This window comes from Erythrolamprus reginae, chromosome 2 (genome assembly GCF_031021105.1).
Source record: "Erythrolamprus reginae isolate rEryReg1 chromosome 2, rEryReg1.hap1, whole genome shotgun sequence".
NCBI lineage: Eukaryota > Metazoa > Chordata > Lepidosauria > Squamata > Dipsadidae > Erythrolamprus > Erythrolamprus reginae.
In genome coordinates, this window is record NC_091951.1 from 352,186,898 (window position 1) to 352,211,005 (window position 24,108).

Here is a 24,108-nt window from a genome sequence, read left to right on the forward strand (position 1 = left end):
ACACCTTTTTTTCCTGAGAGGCGGCCACCTGTCAAGCCAGTGCAGAAATTGGGGATAAATCAACGGCTTGTCACACTAGCTATAGAAGGTCTGATGTTTATGGGAAATTCCTTCCTTCCTTCCCATTTTTCTTCTCCCATTCCCACCTCTCCTTCCCTTATTCCCATCTTCCTTTCTCTTTCTCCCTCCCTTTCTCTTCTTATTCCCATCTCCTCCCTCCCTCCCTTTCTCTTCCTCCCTCCCTTTCTCCTCTTATTCCCATCCCCTTCCTTCCTCCCCCCTCCCTCCCTCCCTTCTTTCCCTTTCTCCCTCCCTCCATCCCTTATTCCCATCTCCTCCCACCCTCCTTTTTTCTTCCCTCCCTCGCTCCCTCCCTCTTTCCCAACCATTCCAAGGGTCAGTTTTCAAAATTCCAAAGCTGAAACTTCTTCTGTTTTGACTGAAGTTCTTATGCAACTTCTTGGATGGATAACAAACAAAACGGTTTTCAAGGGTGGGGGGGAGAAGTAAAGAGGAAAATCTAGTTGCTTTTTGGAAAAAAAAGCAGTTTTGGAATCCCCTTGACCTGAACGATGGAGAATTGATTCAAATTAGCATTCGATTCAAAGGAGGTTTTTTTCTCTTTAGCATTGAAGAGAGAGAAAGCCCTTGAGAGAGTAAGAAAGAGAGAAATCTCTCCGGGTTTTCAGATCTCCATTTCGCTATATAAGGGCAGGAAGGGTTGACAAAAACACGGGTGAACTGGCTCTTTGTGCAAAACTGGGCTTGCGGGGGACAGGAGGACATTTGTGCAGCTGGACGGTGTCAAATCTCTTGCTTTTTATTTTTCTGCATGCAAAACCTTTGAACAAAACAACCCTTTGTGTCGGAAGTGTCTCCCCCCGCCCTCCGAGGCCGCTTTGGCACAGCCGCCCAACCCCGGACGAAGCATTCTCGCGCCCGGACTCCGGTGCTTCCCAATCGCAAGGATGGGGATGGGAGGAGGGAGGGGCAGGTTGGATGTGGCTCACTTGACGGTTTTGGGTCCCGGTTCTCTCACCAAATTCAGGAGCTTGTCCAGTTTTGCAATCTCCACTTCGGGCCCTTTTTGGACTTCCTGCCCCTTTTTCTCCTGCAACGAGAGAAGAGCAAAGTTGTCAGTGTCTTGTGTTTATTAGTTTGTTTGTTTTGTCAAGTATGTATTGGTGATATACAAAGATATAATAATATTCATATACAAAATACCAGTAAAAGAGAAACATTAGGATAGGGGAAGCTCCACCTGAAGAGGGCTTGTTCACCCACACAAATGGATGGAAACTAATTTAAGGAGAGAAGCCACCTAGGATTAAGGAAAGAATTTCCTTACAGCAACAACGATAAAACAGTGGGACAGCCTGCCACCAGACATTGAGGGTGCTCCATCACTAGAGGCTTCTAAGAAACTGGACAGCCATTTGTCCGAAATAATATATAGGGTCTCCTGCCCAAGGAAGGGTTGGACTAGAAGACCTCCCAAGGTCCCTTCTGACTGCTATTCTGTTCTTCTGAGTCTCTCTTCCACCCGGGTGAATTTTCCCATCCAATTTTATGGCAAAGGGGCCTTTCAACTGCCCTCCAAAAGCCGGAGGACTATTTTTAAACACCATTTTTTGCTTCCTTCTTCTCTTTTTACAAACGGGAAGACGAAATCTGAGTCCCGAGCCAGAGGACGGCTGGTGTTTGTGGCGCTCCAATTTGCAAACGCTGTCAAAAACCGTCCGTGACCTATGCATGACCATTGAGACGGACAGCGCTTTCTTTGTCATCTGGGGCGACTCGTGAGCATCCCTGAGGCTGTGGGGACCTCCAAGTCCCTTCTGAAATGAGAAGGCTGCTAGTCCAGGACCTGTTCATCTTGCAGTGGGGAAAACCGGTCAGGAGGTTCCCAGGTGGATAACCAGGTTGGTGATGCCTGTGATCTTCGCTGCAGCGGCAGCAAGCCGGGCCAAAGCTAGGCTAATCTTGGTTTGTGGCAACCACTACTCACCAGAGCTTACAAAACTTTCGCCAGACCCATCCTCGAATACAGCTCACCTGTCTGGAACCCACACCGAATTTCAGACATCAACACCCTAGAAAAGGTCCAACGATACTTCACCAGAAGAGCCCTTCACTCCACCACTCGAAACAGAATCCCCTACGAAAATAGACTTACAATCCTGGGTCTAGAAAGCTTAGAACTACGTCGTCTAAAACACGATCTAAGTATTGCCCACAAGATCATATGCTGCAACGTTCTACCTGTCAACGACTACTTCAGCTTCAACCGCAATAACACAAGAGCACGCAACAGGTTCAAACTTAATATCAACCGCTCCAAACTTGACTGTAAAAAATATGACTTTAGCAATCAAGTTGTCGAAGCGTGGAACTCATTACCAGACTCCGTGGTGTCAACTCCCAACATTTTTCCCTTAGACTTTCCACGGTTGACTTCTCCAGATTCCTTAGAGGTCAGTAAGGGGCAAGCATAAGTGCACTAGTGTGCCTTCTGTCCCCTGTCCAATTGTCTCGCCTATATTTTATATATCTTTTCTCCCATCCATATATCCTTCCTCTACTCTATTCTATTCTCATATCTTTTCTTCTGTCCCTTCCCTGATATTTACTACTACACATTTTAATTCTCCTTAGCTTTCAATTTGTATTGGATTAAATAAATAAATAAATAAATAAAATAAATAAAATAAAATAAAATAAATAAAATAATAAAATAATAATAAAATAAAATAAAAAACCAGGAGATGCTTAAAGCAGAAGAAACCAAGGTGTGGGAAACACCCGTCACACCCGGGAAAGGGCTGAACTGCAGCACCCCCTTTGACGCAGAGCCTGGGGGGAGTCTGCGGGCAGCTTTCCTACCCCGCCTGACCCCAATTTTTTCTCTAGAAACAAGTTCGACTTTTGTTGCTTTGACAGGAGAGTGAAATTTTGGGCTTTGACAACCTACGCAGCCTAGGGTCTGACCTAACGTTACTACACAAAACTGTCTGCTACTTCGGCTTTAACTGCAACAATACACGAGCACATAAGAGATTCAAAACTCAAGGGAAGCCGCTCCAAACCCGATCGCAGGAAATATGACTTCAGCAACAGAGCGGTCAATGCCTGGAATGGACACTTCGTTGTTACATCCTCAAACCGCCAACATTTTAACCTAAAACTGTCTACCGAGGACCTCACCCTGTTCCTAAGAAGTCTACAAAGAAGGGGTCAACCTATTCTCCAAAGCACCTGAGGGTAGAACAAGAAGCAATGGGTGGAAACTAAACAAGGAAAGAAGCAACTTAGATCTAAGGAGAAATTTTCTAACAGAACAATTAACCAGAGGACAACTTGCCTCCAGAGGTTGTGGGGGCTTCATCACTGGAGGCTCTTTTGTCTGAAATTTGTATAGGGTGTCCTGCCTAAGCAGGGGGCTAGACTAGATGACCTTCCAACTCTTCTTATTCTGCAAAAGTGAGACGAACAGCCACCAATTTCTTTGCAACCTACCATTTCTGAGGCCAAGAGCTTCATGAATCCGAGCATCGCTGTAATGAAGTGCTAAAAGGATGGTGTACTCTTGATTGCAATCAAGGGAAAGCAAAGAATTCTTAAGTCCTGGTTACTCGGTTCCTCCTCTCCACACAGCTCCCTCCCTTGTAGCATTGATGATGTTATGTAGTTGGGTCATGAAACGTCGGCGAGAAAAAAACCAAGCCCAGTGAGCACCAAGGACCCCAGAGTTGTTGTCTGCTCCTCCTCCTCTTCCTCTCCCTCCTCCTCCTCTTTCATTCCATAAAACCCACTTCCTTCTAGAAACATAGAAGATTGACGGCAGAAAAAGAGCTCATGGTCCATCTAGTCTGCCCTTATACTATTTCCTCTATTTTATCTTAGGATGGATAGATGTTTATCCCAGGCATGTTTAAATTCAGTGACTGTGGATTTACCAACCATGTCTGCTGGAAGTTTGTTCCAAGCATCTACTACTCTTTCAGTAAAATAATATTTTCTCACGTTACTTCTCATCTTTCCCCCAACTAACCTCAGATTGTGCCCCCTTGTTCACTTTCCTATTAAAAACACTTCCCTACTAAACTTTATTTAATCCTTTAACATATTTAAATATTTCGATCATGTCCCCCCCTTTCCCTTCTGTCCTCCAGATCAGTGTTTTTCAACCAGTGTTCCGTGGCACACTAGTGTGCCGCGAGACATGGTCAGGTGTGCCGTGAAGCTCAGAGAGAAAGAAAGCAAGAGAGAGAGAACTACAGAGAAAGAAAGCAAGAGAGAGAGAAAGAAAGAGAGAGAAAAAGAGAGAGAAAGAAAGCAAGAGAGAGAGAGAAAGAGAGGGAGGGAAGGAGAGAGAGAGAGAAAGACATAGAGGGACGTAGGGAGGGAGAGAGAAAGAGAGCAAAAAAGAGGAAGGAAGGAAGAGAAAGAAAGAGGGATGGAGAGAGAGAAAAAGAAAGAGGAAGGAAGAGAGAGAAAGAGGGAGGGAGAAATAAATAGAGCGAAGGGGAGAAAGAGAGAGAATTTTTTTGTCCAAACTTTTTTTAGCCCCTCCCCCCCCCCCCCCCCCGCTCAATGTGCCCCAGGGTTTCGTAAATGTAAAAAATGTGCCGCGGCTCAAAAAAGGTTGAAAATGACTGCTCCAGATTATACAGATTGAATTCATGAAGTCTTTGCTGATAACCTTTATGCTTAAGACCTTCCACAGGTTTTGTAGCCCATATTTTGACCCGTTCAATTTGATCAATCTCTTTTTGTATTTGAAGGTCTCCAGAACTGAGCACAGTATCATTCCAAATGTGGTCTCACCAGCACTCTATATAGCGGGATCCCAATCTCCCTCTTCCTGCTTGTTATCCCTCTAGCTATGCAGCCAAGCATTCTACTTGCTTTCCCTACTGCCTGGCACTGATGATGTTCCCTAGTTGGGTCACAAAACGTCTGCAAGAAAAATGCCAAATTCAGAAAGCACCAAGGAGCCCACAATTCGACCCGGGGTTACAAAAAACCTCTTCCTCGAAATATGCAATAGAAACATCTTTGCCGCACGGACTCCCACCCTGCAGCTTCAGCCCCCCCTGCCTGACAACATCTCCTTCCTTCGCTCCAGATGGCAACTCAGAGGACATGGCTGGGCGAACTGGAACTGCAAACGATTGGGAAAATGTGACAGCCAGGGAGAGACACCATCAATCTGTGCAGAACGGTCGGTGCAACCTGTTCAATCAAATGCAGCAGATATCAAAGGCCGTGTCACCCTCTCCCCTTCCTTTCCCTCCTCCCCGGCCCCTCCCCTCCCCGGGTTGGCACCCATGGCACATCCTCACCGGGTCCTACTCCAAAGGAGAGGAAGACTAGTGGCTGGGCTCTGGGTGCATTGTGCCGCCTTCTTCAGCCTTTTGCGGCTGGTAGCTTCTTCTTCTTTAAAAGTTTATTTACTGGTTTTTACACAAATACAAAAGACTAAAACACATATTGTTCACATTTGTCATTTACAGGTCATAAACCATTCTATTGCATTCCTTATTAACACATCTATATACAATATACACTGCTCAAAAAAATAAAGGGAGCGCTTAAACAACACAATATAACTCCAAGTTCTGTAAATCAAATATCTGTGAAATCAAGCTGTCCACTTAGGAAGCAACACGGATTGACCATCAATTTCACAGGCTGTTGTGCACATTCAACTTTGTACAGAACAAAGTATTCAATGAGAATATTTTGTCCAATCAGATCGAGGATGGGTTCTTGGAGTGTCCCCTTTATTTTTTTTGAGGTGTATATTATCCAAAGGGACAGGACAAGTGTGGCAAGTAAGATAAATGGACGTGTTGTTTGATAGGACTGCATTGCGGATTTTATGATGGGGTTTTATAATGTTTTACAATGGGGTTTTTATAGTTTGATATTTATATTTGACTTATTATTGTTGTTGTATTGTGTTTTATTTGTTGTAAGCCATCCTGAGTCCCAATGGGATTGGGCGGCACAGAAGTCTGGACAGACAGACAGACAGACAGACAGACAGAGGTATAGATATGGATAGATTGCTAGATTGCTAGATCGATCAATAGATGATAGATAGGTAGATAGGTAGGTAGGTAGATAGGTAGGTAGGTAGGCATGCAGGTTGATACAAAGAGAAAGGAAAAATGAAGGAAGGAAGAAAAAGAAAGAAGAAAGAAAGAAAGAAAGAAAGAGAAAGAAAGAAAAAGAAAAAGAAAGAAGGAAAGAAAGAAAAAGAAAGAAAAAGAAAGAAGGAAAGAAAGAAAATAAAAAAGAAAGAAAAAGAAAGAAAGAAAGAAAAAGAAAGAAAGAAAAAGAAAGAAGGAAAGAAAGAAAGAAAAAGAAAGAAAGAAAAATAAAGAAGGAAAGAAAAAGAAAGAAAGAAAGAGAAAGAAAGAGAAAGAGAAGGAGAGAGAGAGAGAAAGAAGGAAGGAAGGAAGGAAGAAAGAAAGAAAAAGAAAGAAAGAAAAAGAAAGGAAGGAAAGAAAAAGAAAGAAAGAAAGAAAGAGAAAGAAAGAAAGAGAGAGAGAGAAAGAGAGAGAGAGAGAGGGAAGAAAGAAAGAAAGAAAGAAAGAAAGAAAGAAAGAAAGAAAGAAAGAAAGAACCTCCCTCCCGGCTCTATTCGGATTGCTGGTGGATGTAATGAACCACGCTGGGAAGAGGCCCTGCCCTTAACACGCAGCCTGTCATTCTGCCTCCCGTCCGCCTTAACGGAGCAGCTATTAAACATCTGGGGCCACTTAATTGTTCCAGAGGGGGGTTATTATCGAGCCAAGGGAGGGGGGGTGGATTGGATTTCTGATGCTCGGCCGAGAACACACACGTACAACAGACACCCGGACACCGAGTCCCAACTGCTCTTGACTCGTCCTTTCCGGAGGAGCTGCTTCTGAGCACGGACAGAGCCTGGTAACCTCTGGGAAGGATCTGCAGTGAGTTGGAAAGGGTTCCTGGCTCTTCGGAGCTGCCAAAGTCTGAGTCCAAAAATGGGCTTCCCCCCCCCCCTTCCTCCCGGCAACGGCTGAACTTGGGTGGATCGTTCAGCTCCGGTTCTGAACCTTCCCTGTTCAGCCCACGTTTCTCCTGAACTCTGGCTGATAAAACTGAGCTCCCTAGTCTGTCCGTCTGTCCATCCATCCATCCCTCATTCTCATTCTTTTCTTTCTCTGTTTCTCATTTTCTCCGTTTCTACTGTATTTCTCTTTCATATTTTCTCTCTCCTATTTCTCATTTGCTATCACTCTCTCTCTCTCTCTCCCTCATTCTCTTTCTATCTTTCTCTGTTTCTCATTCTCTCTCTTTCTGCCTGTTCTCTTTCTCTTTCCTTCTCTCGTGTTCTCTGTTTCTCATTCTTTTTCTTTCTCTTTGCTTCTCATTATTTCTCTCTTTCTTCCTGTTCTCTTTTATTCTGTTTCTCTTCCATATTCTCTCTCCTCTTTCTCATTCTCTCTCATCCTTTCCATCTTTCTCTGTTTCTTGTTTTTTCTCTTTCTCTCTGTTCTCTCTCTCTTTCCTTCTCCCGTGTTCTCTCTCTGTTTCACATTCTTTCTCATTCTTTTCCTTTCTCTATGCTTCTCATTGTTTTTCTCTTTCTACCTGTTCTCTTTTATTCTCTCTCTCTTCCATGTTCTCTCTCTCTCTCCCCTGTTTCTCATTCGTTCCCATTCTCTCTCATTCATTCTTGCTCTCATTCAATCTCTCTGTTTGTCATTCTCTCTCTTTCTCCCTGTTCTCTCTCTCTTTCCTTCTCTCATGTTCTCTGTTTCTCATTCTCTCATTCTTTTTCTTTCTCTCTGCTTCTCATTATTTCTCTCTTTCTTCCTGGTCTCTTTTATTGTCTTTCTCTTCCATATTCTCTCCTCTTTCTCTTTCTCTCTCTCTCTCTTTTTCTCTTTCTATCTTTCCCTGATTTTTATTCTTTCTCTTTATCCCTGTTCTCCCTCTCTTTCTTTCTCTCATGTTCTCTCTTTTTCATTTTTTCTTGTTCTTTTCCCTTCTCTCTGCTTATTGTTTCTCTCTTTCTACCTGTTCTCTTTTATTTTCTCTTTCTTCCATGTTCTCTCTTTCTCTCTTCTGTTTCTCATTTTTTCCCATTCCCTCTCATTCACCATAAGATAAAATACAAGAAATAGTTTAAGGGCAGACTAGATGGACCGTGAGGTCTTTTTCTGCCTTCAATTTTCTATGTTTCTATGTTTCATTCTCACTTTAACTCAATCTCTCTGTTTGTCATTCCTTTGTCATTCTGACTCTCTTTCTCATTCTTTCTCCCTTTTTCTCTCTTTCCTGTTTTATTTCTCTCTCTCTCTCTCTCTCTCTCTTTCACATTCATTCTCTTTCTTTCTCTCATTATGAAAACCATCCCCAATCCCTGCTCTATGTGTAATCTTTCCACCCTGCCTTTGTCCCAAGAACAAAAGGCAGCCTATGTAGGGTTCCCGCCTCTCTTATTTTCCTCCAAGGACCCCCAACCCCCCCCTCAGGCCTGACCAATTGCCTTGGAAATAGGATCTTTTCCCCTCCCAGGCCAGGACCTACAGTGTCCCCCACAATGACCCTTCCATAAATCATGAGCAGTCCAAGTGAAAATATAATTATAAAAAAGGATTTTTAAAAATCCTATGCGGCAGGCTTGTGATAAAGCCAAGAAATCTTAGAACTACATTGTCGTTTCCTTAAACATCACCTAAGCATAGCCCATAAAATCATCTACTACAACGACCTTCCTGTCAACGACTACTTCAGCTTCAACCACAACACATGAGCACACAAAAAGAAACTCAAAGGAAACCGCTCCATACTGCAGGAAATACGACTTTAGTAACTGTTCTGTCGTGCTCTCTGGTCGACTCCTCCCGAAAATTCACAGGTACAAATTTCAGACACACACACGTTTGAAAATTCAAAACAATGTTCTTTATAATGAAAATTCACTTAAACCAAGCCCTCTTTTGGTATAGCAAAGAGCACTTGTCTCCAAACAACCTGGTAATTTGTACAAGTCCCTTATCAGTTGTGTGATACTTAGCTTGCAGCTATGAGGCAATTCACAGTCCTTCTTCTTTCACAAAGTGAAACACACTTTGCTCTGGTTTAGTTTCAAAGCGGGGGGAAATCAGCACACAAAAGGTCAAAGTCAGTAAAGCAGTCACGAAACACAACGATCAGATAATCCTCCACAATGGCCAAACCCACAGGCTGCTATTTATAGCAGCCTCACTAATGACCACAGCCCCACCCAACCACAGGTGGCCTCATTTTCTTTGATAATAATCTCTCAGTTGTTGCTGCCTATGCATCGCTCTCCGCATGCGTGGCTATATCATTAACTCTTGTTCTGAATCCAAGGAGGAGCTAGATAATTGATCTCCTTCTGAGCTGTCCGCCACACTCTCCTCCTCCATGTCACTCATGTCTTCTTGGTTAGAGGAGCCTTCATCATCAGATTCCACCGGGGGCAAAACAGGCCTGCAGCATGTGGATGTCTCCCCCACATTCACAGTCCTTGGGGCAGGAGTTGGGCCAGAGCTAACCACAACAGTAACTGAGTAGTTGATGCATGGAACTCACTCCCAGACTCTGTAGTATCATCCCCTAACCCCAAAAACTTTACCCTTAGACTGTTGACCTCTCCCAATTCTTAAGAGGTCAGTAAGGGGCGTGCATAAGTGCTTACTAGTATCATGTATATAAACATTATATACATCAATATGTACTTAACAAAATAAAATAACATAAAATAAAATCAATCAATCAATTAATCAATCAATCAATCATGGGTCCAGATTCATGCTCTAATTCCCGAAGGTCTTCAAACCAAACGTAAGCAGAGGTTTTCCCTGTTTAAGACTGCTGGATGAAGATCTTGAAAAATAAAACAGGTCTTTCTTATTAGGGATGTCGATTGCAGTAGGAATTTTTAATGCGCAAAAAAGAAAACGAAAAAAGGGAAGGTACGTCAATTCCCACAAGCGGAAGAATGGATGGGAAAAGTGATGGGAGCTGGCCAAGAGGGCCAAAATTAACTGTTTTCATTAAGGAAAATAATGCATCTGGTTTTGTTCTGGTTTTTTTTTTTAGTTGGGGACGGCTTCTAGAGCTTGTACTCAAAACAGGTGGGGAAAAAAGTGAAATTTTGACTTTGGGTCCTGAGGAATAGTTGGTTGTTATACCAATGGATACACACACACATACACGCACACACACAAACCAGTATTGGGTTGCTACCAATGTGGTTGACACCATCACACTGGTTATGAAAATGGAGCTTTGTGCACAGCTCTGGATGACCGGTGGGTGCGCAGGAAGATGCAAGAGAGAGAGAGATTTCACTGATTTTTTACAATTATTTCTGAACTTAAGAAGCTAAGAAGAGCCCTGCTGAATCAGGCCAAAGCCCATCGAGTCCAGCATTCTGTGTCCCACAGTGGCCCATCAATTGTCCAGGGGGATCTTGAGCAGAAAGAGACGGCAAGACCCTCCCTTTCCCTGGACCCCCAACAAATGGTACTCAAGGGAATCCTGCCTGCCTCCACCAACATAGAGGTGGCACATGGACATCGGTTTCAATAACCACTGATACACTTGGCATCCATGAATCTATCTAATCCTGCCTTGAAGCTATCCAGGCTGACAGCTGTCACACAACCTCTTCTGGAATGAATTCCATAAACCAAGGACCCTCTGAGTGAAGAAATATTTCCCTTGATTTTTCCTCACTTTCTTACCTATGAGCTTTAGGGAGGGCCCCCTCGTCCTAGTATTGTGTTTTCTATCTCTTTTCTATCTCTATCTACCTTTTCTATCCCATGCATGTATTTAGTTTTAGTCTACAAAACAAAAAAGACATTGAAACTCTAGAAAGAGTGCAGAAGAGAGCAACCAAGATGATCAGGGGACTGGAGACTATAACATACGAAGAGCGGTTGTAGGAACTGGGCATGGATGATCTAGCGAAGAGAAGGACCAGGGGAGACAGGATTCATTCATTCATTCATTCATTCATTCATTCATTCATTCATTCATTCATTCATTCATTCATTCATTCATTCAATTTTTATGCCGCCCTTTTCCTTAGACTCAGGGTGGCTTACAACATGTTAGCAATAGCACTTCTTAACAGAGCCTATTGCCCCCATAATCCGGGTCCTCATTTTACCCACCTCGGAAGGATGGAAGGCTGAGTCAACCTTGAGCCGGTGATGAGATTTGAACCGCTGACCTTCAGATCTACAGTCAGCTTCAGTGGCCTGCAGTACAGCACTCTACCTGCTGCGCCACCCCGGCTCTAGTCCAATATTTGAGGGGCTGCCACAGAGAGGAAGGGTGTCAGGCTGTTTTCCAAGACACTAAAAGGCCACACTAGGAATAATGGATGGAAGTTGACCAAGGAGACATTCAACCTGGAAATAAGGAGGAACTTTCTGGCAGTGAGTGCAATCAACCAGTGGAACTGCTTACCTGCGGAGGTTGTGAGAGCTCCAATGGTGTAGGGCTGTGATGGTGAACCTATGGCATGGGTGCCACAGATCTCACGCAGAGCCATATCTGCCGTTGCCCTATCTCAGCTCCAAGGTGCATGTGTGTGCTGGCCAGCTGATTTTTGGCTTGCACAGAGGCCCTGGGAGGTTGTTTTCGGTTTCCAGAGAGCCTCCGGGGGGGATGGGGAGGGCGTTTTTACCCTTTTCCAGCTCTAGGGAAGCCTTTGGAGGCTGTGGAGGGGGAAACACAAGCCTATGTGGCCCACCAGAAGTTGGAAAACAGGCCAGAGGGGCTCCAGGAGGTGGGGAAAGCTGTTTACGTCCTCCTCAGGCATTGAATTATGGTTGTGGGCACTTGCACATGTGCGATTGCAAACATGCATGCTTTTTCGGCACCCGAGGAAAAAAACGTTTGCCGTCACTGGTGTAGGGAGTCCTGCTAGAGCAGGGGGTTGGACTAGATGACCTAGAAGGCCCCTTCCAACTCTAATAACCTAACCGAAATCTAAAGGCAGTCTGCATCTGAAATGGGGCTGTGGGTGCGAGCACCGCTTCACCTGTTGAAAACCAACCACAATCCTCTGCACCAGGCTGAGTGGCACTAATTTCTGGCATGAACTCATTGATGCAATAAGTAGAAGGTATAATGGGATCACCGTCCTCCTCCTCCTCCTCTGCCTCCTCGCTGTAGTAGCTTCACCCAGCTTAGCTGCTGGGCAGGCTTAGCAAACTCTATTAACTGATTTATTTCGGCCAAATCCCTGCCAGCTGGTTGGAGCCTTGCTGGTGCTTAACAGATTAACAGAGTTGGAAGGGATCTTGTGGGTCATCTAGTTAAACACCCACCCACACAAGGAAGAGACCCTACTACGTCACTTCTGACCGATGGCGGTCCAGTTTCTTCTTGAAAGCCTCCAGTGATGAAGCTCCCACAACTTTTATTGTGTTGTTGTGATTGAAGCTGAAATAGTCATTGACAGGTAGAACGTTGCAGCATATGATCTTGTGGGCAATACTTAGATCATGTTTTAGGCGACTTCTGGAGGCAACTTCTGTTCCATGGGTGGAGTCTTCTCACTGTGAGAAAATTTATCCTGATTTAACATAAGAACCTAAGAAGAGTCTGCAGAGAGGGGCGGCATACAAATCTAATAAATTATTATTAAATTATTATAATTATTAAGAGCCCTGCTGAATCGGGCCAAAGCCATCGAGTCCAGCATTCTGTGTCACACAGTGGCCCACCAATTGTCCGTGGGAATCTTTAGCAGAAAGAGAAGGCAAGACCCTCCCTTTCCCTCGACTCCCAACAAGTGGTACCCAAGGGAACCCTGCCTGCCTCCACCAACATAGAGGCGGCACATGGACATCTGTTTCAATAACCACCTATGATCCACTTCACATCCCTGAATCTGTCTAACCCTGCCTTGAAGCTCTCCAGGCTGACAGCTGTCACGACATCTTTTGGAAGGGAATTCCATCAACCAAGGACCCTCTGGGTGAAGAAATACTTCCCTTTATTTGTCCTCACTTTCTACCTATGAGCTTTAGGGAGGGCCCCCTCGTGATCCAAATTCAAACACTTAAACATAAAAACATAAAAGTTTGACAACAGAAAAAGACCTCATAGTCTATCTAGTCTGCCTTTACACTATTTCCTGTATTTTATCTTAGGATGGGTGTATGTTTATCCCAGGCATGTTTAAATTCAGTTACTGTGGTTTTACGAACCATGTCTGCTGGCAGTTTGTTCCAAGCATCTACTACTCTTTCACTCAAATAATATTTTCTCACGTTGCTTCTGATCATTCCCCCAACTAACCTCAGATTGTGTCCCCTTGTTCTTGTGTTCACTTTCCTATTGAAAACACTTCCCTCCTGGACCTTATTTAACCCTTTAACATATTTAAATGTTTCGATCATGTCCCGCCTTTCCCTTCTGTCCTCCAGACTCTACAGATTGAGTTCATTCAGTCTTTCCTGATACGTTTTAGGCTTAAGACCTTCCACCATTCTTGTAGCCCGTCTTTGGACCCGTTCAATTTTATCCATATCTTTTTGTCCAGAACTGGACACAGTATTATGCGAAATGTGGTCTCACCAGCGCTCTATATAGCGGGATCACAATCTCCCTCTTCCTGCTTGTTATACCTCTAGCTATGCAGCCAAGCATTCCACTCAGTTTCCCTACTCCTTACTTTCTACTTGGCAACTAACTCGTATTTGCGATGGTGGCACTTTCCTGGGGACAACTTTCTGACAAGCAAAATCAACGGGGAAGACAGATTCACTTAATAACGGGGTTACTCGCTTAACAATTGCAGTGATTCGGTTAAGAACTGTTCTGCCGGCGTGTGCCAACTGCCCGTAATTAAAGGGTAATTAGTCCATAAAGACACACACCACACGATAGAAGCAAAACCAAAAGTCTTTATCAACAGAAAAGCAGAAAAAACTCCCTTTTTAAATGTCAAATGGATTTTCTGGTACAAACAAGGCACAGGTTAAATGCAATCCAATTTCTCACTCAGTAACTGGGAAATTGAGTCCAAATTCCAAAGTCCAGAAAGTCCGCACACAGTCTTGAACAGGGAAACAGCAAAAACCACGATCTTGATGAACTATGAATCAGATAAACTTGCACAAGGCTAAACCAGCACGCTGCTCTTTTTATCTATAGCATTAATTACAGCAGCCCCACCCAACCACAGGTGGCCTCACTTATCTCCTGTAATAATCCTTCAGTTGTTCTCTCCTATGCATCACTCTACGGTCTGTCATAAGTTCTTGTTCAGAATCCAGGGATGATAAGGATGATTGATCTCCTCCTGGGCTGTCTGCCAAACTCCCCCCTTCCCTGCTACTCACATTTCCTTCGTCAGAGGAGCCTTCGTCGGGAGATTCTATCGGAAGCAAAACAGGCCTGGGGCATGTGGATGTTTCCCCCACATCCACCTCCACATTCTTTGGGGCAGGAGCTGGGCCAGAGCCAACCACAACAAGAACCGGGGTGAGAAAGGTTGTGGAACGGGGCACAAAACGTGCTTAGCATTTAACTGTCTCACAGCAACTGAAATTTTGGGCTCCACCGGGGTCGTAAGTCGGGGACCTTACCTGCAAACTAAAAAAGCAATGAAAAAAAAATCTCACAGAGGAGATGGACTCTGTTTTTTCTGCGTTTCTATGGTGTGGTTGATGGCATCCTTGGAGGGAGCCAAATTCTTTGTCTCCGTCTCTGACCTAAAAGCCTTGCCAACATTTCGAACAAGGACCTGTTGGTCAGCCAAAAGCATCGCATCGCCTTGGAGAACTGAGCCGATGGGAAAACATTTTCACCAAAGAGAGAACGAGAGGGAGGAAAGAGCTAGCGAGGGTTCGCTTCCAGATGTAGGCCTCCCTCAATGGTTCCTCCGCCCTGGAACGGAGATTTAGTATCTCTGCAATTCAGGTGCAAAAAAGGGCCACAAGAATGACCAATGAAATGGAGCCCCTCCCTTATGAAACCAGGTTGCAACGCCTTGGTCTCTTCAGCCTTGAAAGACGGCGTTTAAGGGGGGACTTGATCGAAGGGTATTAAATCATATATGGGATGGAAAAGGTGGATGGAGAAGAATTATTTTCTCTATCCCACAATACTAGGACAAGGGGTTACTCCCTAAAGTTCATAGGTGAGAAAGCAAGGACAAATAAAGGGAAATATTTCTTCACCCAGAGGGTCCTTGGTTGATGGGATTCCCTTCCAGAAGAGGTCGTGACAGCTGTCAGCCTGGATAGCTTCAAGGCAGGATGAGACAGATTCGTGGATGCCAAGTGTATCTATGGTGGTTATTGAAACCGATGTCCAAGTGCCGCCTCTATGTTGGTTGAGGCAGGCAGGGTTCCCTTGGGTCCCATTTCCTGGGGGTCAAGGGAAAGGGGGGGTCTTGCCTTCTCCTTCTGCTCAAGATCCTCATGGACAATTGGTGGGCCACTGTGGGACACAGAATGCTGGACTCGATGGGCTTTGGCCCAATTCAGCATGGCTCTTCCTATGTTCTTATGCTCTTATTTAAGCAAGGCATTATTCCCACACCATGTTTTGGTGGCCAGGAGAGTTATTTGGGAGAAGGGGAGGAAGGGTACTTGAATATAGAATTCCAGAGGTGGAAAGGACCTTGGAGATCTTCTATTCCAACCCCTTGCTCAAGCAGGAATCCCTATAACCAGGTAGGTAGGTTGGCAGAAAGACAGACAGGCAGACAATAGAAAGATGAATGGATGGATAGATAGCAATAGCATTAGCATTAAAAGTTATATACTGCTTCACAGTGATTTTACAGCCCTCTCTAAGTGGTTTTCAGAATCAGCCTCTTGCCCCCAACAATATGGGTCCTCATTTGACCCACCTGGGAAGGAGGGAAGGCTGAGTCAACCTCGAGCCGGTGGTGAGATTTGAACTGCTAAACTACAGCTAGCAGGTAGCCGAAGTAGCCTCCAGGGCTGCACTCTAACCACTGCACAACCATGACTCATATTTATCTATTGTCTGGCTGTCTGGCTGCGTCTGTCTCTCTATCTAGCTACAGATAGAGATAATGATAGATAGATAGATAGATAGATAGATAGATAGATAGAGAGAGAGAGAGAGAGAGAGAGAGAGAGAGAGAGAGAGAGATAGATAGAGATAGATAGATAGATAGAGATAGATAGATAGATAGATAGATGATAGATAGATAGATGATAGATAGATGATAGATAGATAGATAGATAGATAGATAGATAGATAGATAGAGAGAAAGATAATAGATAGATAGATAGATAGATAGAGATAGAGAGATAGATAGAAAGAAAGATAATAAGATAGACAGATGATAGATAGATAGAGAGATAGAGAGAGAGATAGAGAGATAGAGAGAAAGATAATAGATAGAGATAGAAAGATAGATAGATAGATAGATAGATAGATAGATAGATAGATAGATAGATAGATAGATAGATAGATAGATAGATAGATAGATTAGGTAGATAGGTTTAACAGATTAACAGAGGTACATAGGTAGGTAAGGAGATAGGTAGAGAGATTGGTTAGTAGATGGACATATAGCTTACAAAGAACCACCAGAGCCTGGGGTTATTGCTGCCTTTTTGGGAAGCAAACCCTGGCAAAAATAGGAGCGCCCCTCCCCCTCTACTCCACTCTGTCTCCTTTCTCAAAATCCCCCTGCTTGATGACCTTGTAGACTTGATGACAGGAGGAGAAAGAAAGAGGGGGCCTCAGGCAGCCCATCACCCGTCCCTTTTTGTTGCCTGTCAGGGGACACCCCCACCCCCCCACCCTCTGCTGCCAAAGTCAATTTGTCCAAAATTCAGATCCACTTCTTAAAATAATGAAACGGGAGGCAAGTTCAATGGATAAAAAGGGACTTGGCTGCACGAAGAGGCTGCCCAGCCGAGTGTAAATAAGGGAGATTCTTGGTACATTCCTGGGGCTACGATGCAGAGGAAGAATTAGGGCAGCCTTTTAATATGCGGCTGGAGTTGCTTCCTCCCCACAGCATCTTTTAAAGCATGGGACGGGATCCCTGCACACCCAGCAAAAGTCTCTGACTTACAGCCGTTCATTTAGCGACTGTTTGTAACATATAAACATAGAAGACTGACGGCAGGAAAAGACCTCATGGTCCATCTCGTCTGCCCTTATACTATTTCCTGTATTTTATCTTAGGATGGATCTATGTTTATCCCAGGCAGGTTTAAATTCAGTTACTATGGATTTACCAACCACGTCTGCTGGAAGTTTGTTCCAAGGATCTACTACTCTTTCAGTAAAATAATATTTTCTCATGTTGCTTTTGATCTTTCTCCCAACTACTGTAACTTCACATTGTGTCCCCTTGTTCTTGTGTTCACTTTCCTATTAAAAACACTTCCCTCCTGAACCTTATTTAACCCTTTAACATATTTAAATGTTTCAATCACGCCCCCCCTTTCCCTTCTGTCCTCCAGACTATACAGATTGAGTTCATGAAGTCTTTCCTGATACGTTTTATGCTTAAGACCTTCCACCATTCTTGTAGCCCGTCTTTGGATCCGTTCAATTTTATCGATATCTTTTTGTAGGTGAGGTCTCCAGAACTGGACACAGTATTATTCCAAATGGGGTCTCATCAGTGCTCTATACAGCAGGATCACAATCTCCCTCTTCCTGCTTGAAGTATTAATGGTGCTGAAAAAAGCAACTTACCACCGTTTTTCTACACTTATCGCCATTGCAGCCTCCCCCAAGATCACGAGATCAAAATTCGGACTCTGCAAGGGATCTTACAGAGAAGGATCTACAGAAGGATTTACAGGGACGGATCTTGGGGTTTTGCTGGACAGTTCAATGAAGATGTCAAGAGCAGTAAAAAAAAAAAGCAAATTCCATGCTTGGCCTGATTAGGAAGGGAATCAAAAATAGGTCGGTAAATGTTGTATTGTCTCTGTACAAATCGATGGTGAGACCACACTTGGAGTATTGTGTACAGTTCTGGTCATCGCACCTTAAGAAGGATATAAATGGATTTTAAATGTTAGTAGAGTTTTAAAGTTTTTCTAGTAAAATTAATTGGATTTTTAGATTTGTAAATTGTATACTGTTTGCTATATTGTGAGCTATCCTGAGTCCTCGAAGACGGGAGGCTTACAAATCCAATTAATAAAATAAATAAAATAATGGAACTGGAAAAGGTGCAAAACAGGGCAACAAGAATGATCAAGGAAATGGAGCCCCTCCCTTATGAAACCAGGTTGCAACTCCTCGGTCTCTTCATCCTTGAAAGATGGCGTTTAAGGGGTGACTTGATCAAAGTGTATAAAATCATGCATGGGAGAGAAAAGGTGGATAGAGAAAAAATCTTTTCTCTACCACACAATACTAGGACGAGGGGGCCCTCCCTAAAGCTCATAGGTAAGAAAGTGAGGACAAATCAAGGGAAATATTTCTTCACCCAGAGGGTCCTTGGTTGATGGGATTCCCTTCCAGAAGAGGTCGTGACAGTTGTCAGCCTGGAGAGCTTCAAGGCAGGATGAGACAGATTCATGGGTGCCAAGTGTATCATAGGTGGTTATTGAAACAGATGTCCAAGTGCCGTCTCTATGTTGGTTGAGGCAGGCAGGATTCCCTTGAGTACCATTTGTTGGGGGGTCAGGGGAAAGGGAGGGTCATGCCTTCTCTTTCTGCTCAAGATCCCCATGGACAATTGGTGGGCCTCTGTGGGAGACACAATGCTGGGCTCGATGGGCTTTGGCCCGAATCATTCATTCATTCATTCATTCATTCATTCATTCATTCATTCATTCATTCATTCATTCATTCAAGTACATATTGGGGGTATGTAAAGATAGCCCCAATATAGGTATCTTTATATGGATATATATGCATACTGGGCCTAGAAAGCTTAGAACTAAGACGCCTTAAACAAGATCTAAGTATTGCCCACAAGATCATATGCTGCAACGTCCTGCCTGTCGGCGACTACTTCAGCTTCAACCACAACAGATTTAAACTTAATATTAACTGCTCCAAACTTGACTGTAAAAAATATGACTTCAGTAACCGAGTTGTCGAAGCGTGGAACTCATTACCGGACTCCATAGTGTCATCCCCAAACCCCCAACACTTTACCCTTAGATTATCCACGGTTGACTTATCCAGATTCCTAAGAGGTCAGTAAGGGGCGAGTACAAGTGCACTAGAGTGCCTTCCGTCCCCTGTCCTATTGCTCTCCTATATCTCCTATACCTTTCTTCTATTCCTATATCTCTTCTTCTGTTCTCTCTTAGATATATTTTACTATGAGTATCTCCTCTATAACCCTCATCATGTATTTTACTATGTGTATACTGTACCCACTAAAACTCTCATTGTGTATTGGACAAAATCAATCAATCAATAAAAAAATAAATATAATAATATTCATATACATGATACTAGTAAAAAATTAAAAAAGAAACATTAGGACATGGGACGGAAGGCACACTAGTGCACTTATACACACCCCTTACTGACCTCTTAGGAACTGGGAGATGTCAACAGTGGAGAGTCTCAGGGTAAAGTTTTGGGGGTTTGGTGATGATACTACAGAGTCTGGTAGTGAGTTCCATGCATCAACTATTCGGTTACTAAAGTCGTATTTCCTGTGGTCGAGTTTGGAGCGGTTTACATTTGTTTGTTTTTTAATAATTTTATTTATTGATTTTTAACAATTTTAAAATCACACAACATAAAACAGTGCGTAGTGAAATGTGAATTGTGCCCACCACCCCGACATACACACATTCCCCACCACCAAATTGGGGGTATTTCTTTTATAATCCACTTAACCCAAGAGCAATATATCTGTCTACATATTATAGAGTGATTCTAGTTTATTTCTTGTAGCTTGGTCTCGGATTCTACTCGTCATATATCGTCTTACCTTGTCCCACCGTCCCATCAGCCGTCCCAAATCAGTTTCATTATCCAAATTTATCCTTTTTTCCATAATTTCAAATTGAATATGATCCACCATGTACCTATACCAATTTTGCATTGTCCATTTTGTCGCATCCTTCCAACCCAAAACTATTACCACCTGAGCGCTTTCTATTGCTGCTTTTTTTATTTCTCTAAATTCTCCCATCGCATTGCTTTTTACTAGTACTGCCATTTCCTTAGTGATTGTCCATTGTATATTTAGCATTCTATTGATGTCCTCTTTCACTTTTTGCCAAAATTCCTGCACTATCGGGCATTCCCAAAACATATGCATAAACACTCCTTTATCTTGACAACCATGCCAACCATTGTTGTTGTTGAGCGGTTTACATTGTTTGTGTGCTCATGTGTTGTTGTGGTTGAAGCTGAAGTAGTCATTGGCAAGAAGGACGTTGTAGCAGATGATTTTATGGGCTATAGCTTGTGTTTAAGGTGACCTAGTTCTAAGCTTTCTAAACCTAGGATTGTCAGTCTAGTTGCGTCGGGGATTTGTTTGCGAGTGGCTCTCCTTATGTTCTCATGTAAGAAGAATGCAGAGTACCCTGAGAGGGGCTTGGCTAAGAATCTTGCTTAAACAGTGCGTGTGTGTTTGTGTTTGTGTTGTGTGAAGCAGCCAGTTTTCAGAGCACCAGAAATTCCAAAGAAACAAAGAACAGACGAATGAGCCGGAGAGAAACTGCCTGTGATCATTAATGGACCCGCCAGCCATTCATCCTTGTCTTCATTTAACAAGTTCTGGAATGCAAATTTGCCATTTGCTCATCTCCACTAATTACACATATCCAATTGTGGGGAGATGAAGTAGGGGGGGGGGGGGGAATCACACAAAATGGCTAAAACTCAGCTTTCTAGCAGCGGGCGGGGTGGGGGGTGGGGGGTGGGGGGAGAATGCCAGAGGCCTGGCTCTTGCTGCAGAGAAAGCTCAGAAAAGGAACTAAGAAATAAAGAAAATATTTTAAAGTGGAAAAGAATATTTGCAGCTCAGGGTTAAACGGTGGGGGGTCCTCAGTCCTTTCTGAGTTTGGTTGTTTTCTAGCAAACGTTTCATCACCCAAGTAGGTAACAACATTGGTGCTATAAAGGAGTGGGGTTTGCTAGGAGGAGGAGGGGAGAGGAGGAGGAGGAGGGAGGAGGAGGGGAAAGGGAGGAGGAGGAGGGGAGGGGGAGGAGGAGGAGAGGAGGGGGAGAAGGGGGAGGAAGGGGGAGGAAGGGGGAGGAGGGGGAGGAGGAGGGGGAGGGGAGAGGAGGAGGAGAAGGGGAGGAGGGAGGAGAGGAGGGGGAGTAAGGGGGAGGAGGGGGAGGAGGGAGGAGGAGGGGGGAGGAGGGGGAGGAGGGAGGAGGAGGGGGGGGGGAGGAGGAGGGAGGAGGAGGGGAGGGAGAGGAGGAGAAGGAGGGGAGGGGGAGGAGGGGGGAGGGGGAGGAGGGGGAATTGTGGCGTCCTTAGTGATCTCTGAGCTTGGTTGTTTTCTTGCAAACATTTCATCACCCAACTAGGGAACATCATCAGTGCTAGAAGGGTGTGGGGTTTGTGGAGAGGAGGAGGACTGCAGGGTCCTCATTCTTCTCTGAGGTTTCCCCCCCCCCTTGCAGACATTTCATTAGCCAACCAGGTAACATTATCCCTCTGTCCCTCAATTCATCCATCCATGTATCTCTATCTATCTAGAACCACTGATATAGTCGATATTTTATATTCCATTTGAGATGCAAGTCTGTGCGTCGAGACCTATTTACTCAAAACAGTGAGGCAAACTCTCCCCCCCCTCTCTCTATCCCTCTATCAATCTATCTCTCCATCTCTTCCTCTATCCATCCAACCATCTATCTCTCCCTCTCTCCCTCTCTCCTTCTCTTCCTCTATCCATCTATCCATCTATCTCTCCTTCTATCCCTCAATTCATCCATCCATGTATCTCTATCTATCTAGAATCACTGATGGAAACGATATTTTATATTTCATTTGAGATGTGAGTCTGTGCGTCGAGACCTATTTACTCAAAACACTGAGGAGCAAATATTTCAAAACTTATTGTAAGTAACGTCCACTTATGAATTGGCAACTGGAATCTTCCCTGCCCACAGGGCCAGTTGTTTTGAAGGGAATATTGGCAGAGCCCACAAGAAAGCGCTTCATTCATGCTCCCTGAGGCTGATTTGGCCTGAGGTGACAGAATGAAGACACACACGCACACACACACACACACACAAGAGGCTTCCAGACAGCAGCAGCAGGTCTATTTGCCCTTAGGCCAAAACATACTCGATGATTCCACGCAGTTGCCCGAGGCCTGGAGACTGACTCCAGCTGGCAAACATTTTTAAGGAGGTGGCAAGTTCAAATGGTGGTAGACTTTAGGAGAAACCCTTCCACCCTTCCACCTCTCACAATACTAGACAACACAGTATCAACAGTAGAGACCTTCAAATTTCTAGGTTCTATCATATCTCAAGACCTAAAATGGTCACCTAACATCAAAAACATCATCAAAAAAGCACAACAAAGAATGTTCTTTCTGCGCCAGCTCAGGAAGCTCAAACTGCCCAAGGAGCTGCTGATCCAGTTCTACAGAGGAATCACTGAGTCTGTCATCTGCACCTCTACAACTGTCTGGTTTGGTGCTGCAACCCAACAGGACCAACACAGACTTCAGAGGAGAATCAGAATTGCAGAAAAAACAATTGCTGCCCACCTGCCTTCCATTGAGGACCTGTAGACTGCACGAGTCAAAAAGAGGGCGGGGAAAATATTTACTGACCCCTCACATCCTGGACACAAATTGTTTCAACTCCTACCCTCAAAACGTCGCTACAGAGCACTGCACACCAAGACAACTAGACACAAGAACAGTTTTTTCCCGAACGCCATCACTCTACTAAACAAATAATTCCCTCAACACTGTCAGACTTTTTACCAAATCTGCACTTCTACTCTACTAGTTTTTCTCATCATTCCTATCACCCATTTCCTCCCATGTTGACTGTATGACTGTAACTTGTTGCTTATATCCTAAGATTTTTATTAATATTGTTTCTTCATTGCTTATTTGACCCCTATGACAATCATTAAGTGTTGTACCACATGATTCTTGACAAATGTATATTTTATTTTATGTACGTTGAGAGCATATGCACCAAGACAAATTCCTTGTGTGTCCAATCACACTTGGCCAATAAAAATTCTATCCTATTCTATTCTATGTACAAAACCATCACAAAGTCCCGTTTTGTTGTGAGGAAGCAGATTTCCAAAGAGAATTGAGCTGGAAGGGACCTTGGAGGTCTTCTAGTCCAGCTCCTTGCTCAAGCAGGAGATCTTGTACCATTTCAGACAAGTGACTGTCCAGTCTCTTCTTAAAAGCCTTCAATGATGAAGCACACGCAACTTTTGGGGGCAAGCTGTTCCACTGGTTCATTGTCTACATTGTTAGGACATTACTCCTCAATTCCAGGGGGCTTCTCTCCTTGGCGAGTTCCCTTGAGTACCACTTGTTGGGGGTCAAGGGAAAGGGAGGGTTTAAACATCAAACGTATCAGGAAAGACTTAATGAACTCAATCTGTAGAGTCTGGAGGACAGAAGGAAAAGGGGGGACATGATCGAAACATTTAAATATGTTAAAGGGTTAAATAAGGTCCAGGAGGGAAGTGTTTTTAATAGGAAAGTGAACACAAGAACAAGGGGACACAATCTGAAGTTAGTTGGGGGAAAGATCAGAAGCAACATGAGGAAATATTATTTGACTGAAAGAGTAGTAGATCCTTGGAACAAACTTCCAGCAGACGTGGTTGATAAATCCACAGTAACTGAATTTAAACATGCCTGGGATAAACATATATCCATCCTAAAATAAAATACAGGAAATAGTATAAGGACAGACTAGATGGATCATGAGGTCTTTTTCTGCCGTCAGTCTTCTATGTTTCTATGATGGTGAACCTATGGCATGCGTGCCACAGGTGGCACATGGAGCCATATCGGAGGGTACATGAGACTTTGCCCTGTGTCAGCTCCAGTGAGCATGCATGCACTGGCCAGCTGATTTTTTTGGCCTTGGGAAAGGCCGTTTCACCCTCTGGATGCTCCAGGGAAGCTTCTCCGAAGC

At 44.0% G+C, this 24,108-nt stretch overlaps 1 protein-coding gene across 1 annotated transcript in view; it reads right to left on the reverse strand.

The window, feature by feature from the left end:
• Positions 1 to 797: 797 nt before the first annotated feature.
• Positions 798 to 24,108, reverse strand: part of DNAI1 (dynein axonemal intermediate chain 1) — a 132,749-nt gene continuing 109,438 nt past the window's right edge. Inside the window, exon 20 of the mRNA XM_070743652.1 lies at positions 798 to 1,111. Within this exon, the coding sequence (XP_070599753.1) occupies positions 1,007 to 1,111 (105 nt within the window). The 3' untranslated portion in view covers positions 798 to 1,006. The remainder of the gene's footprint in view (positions 1,112 to 24,108) is intronic.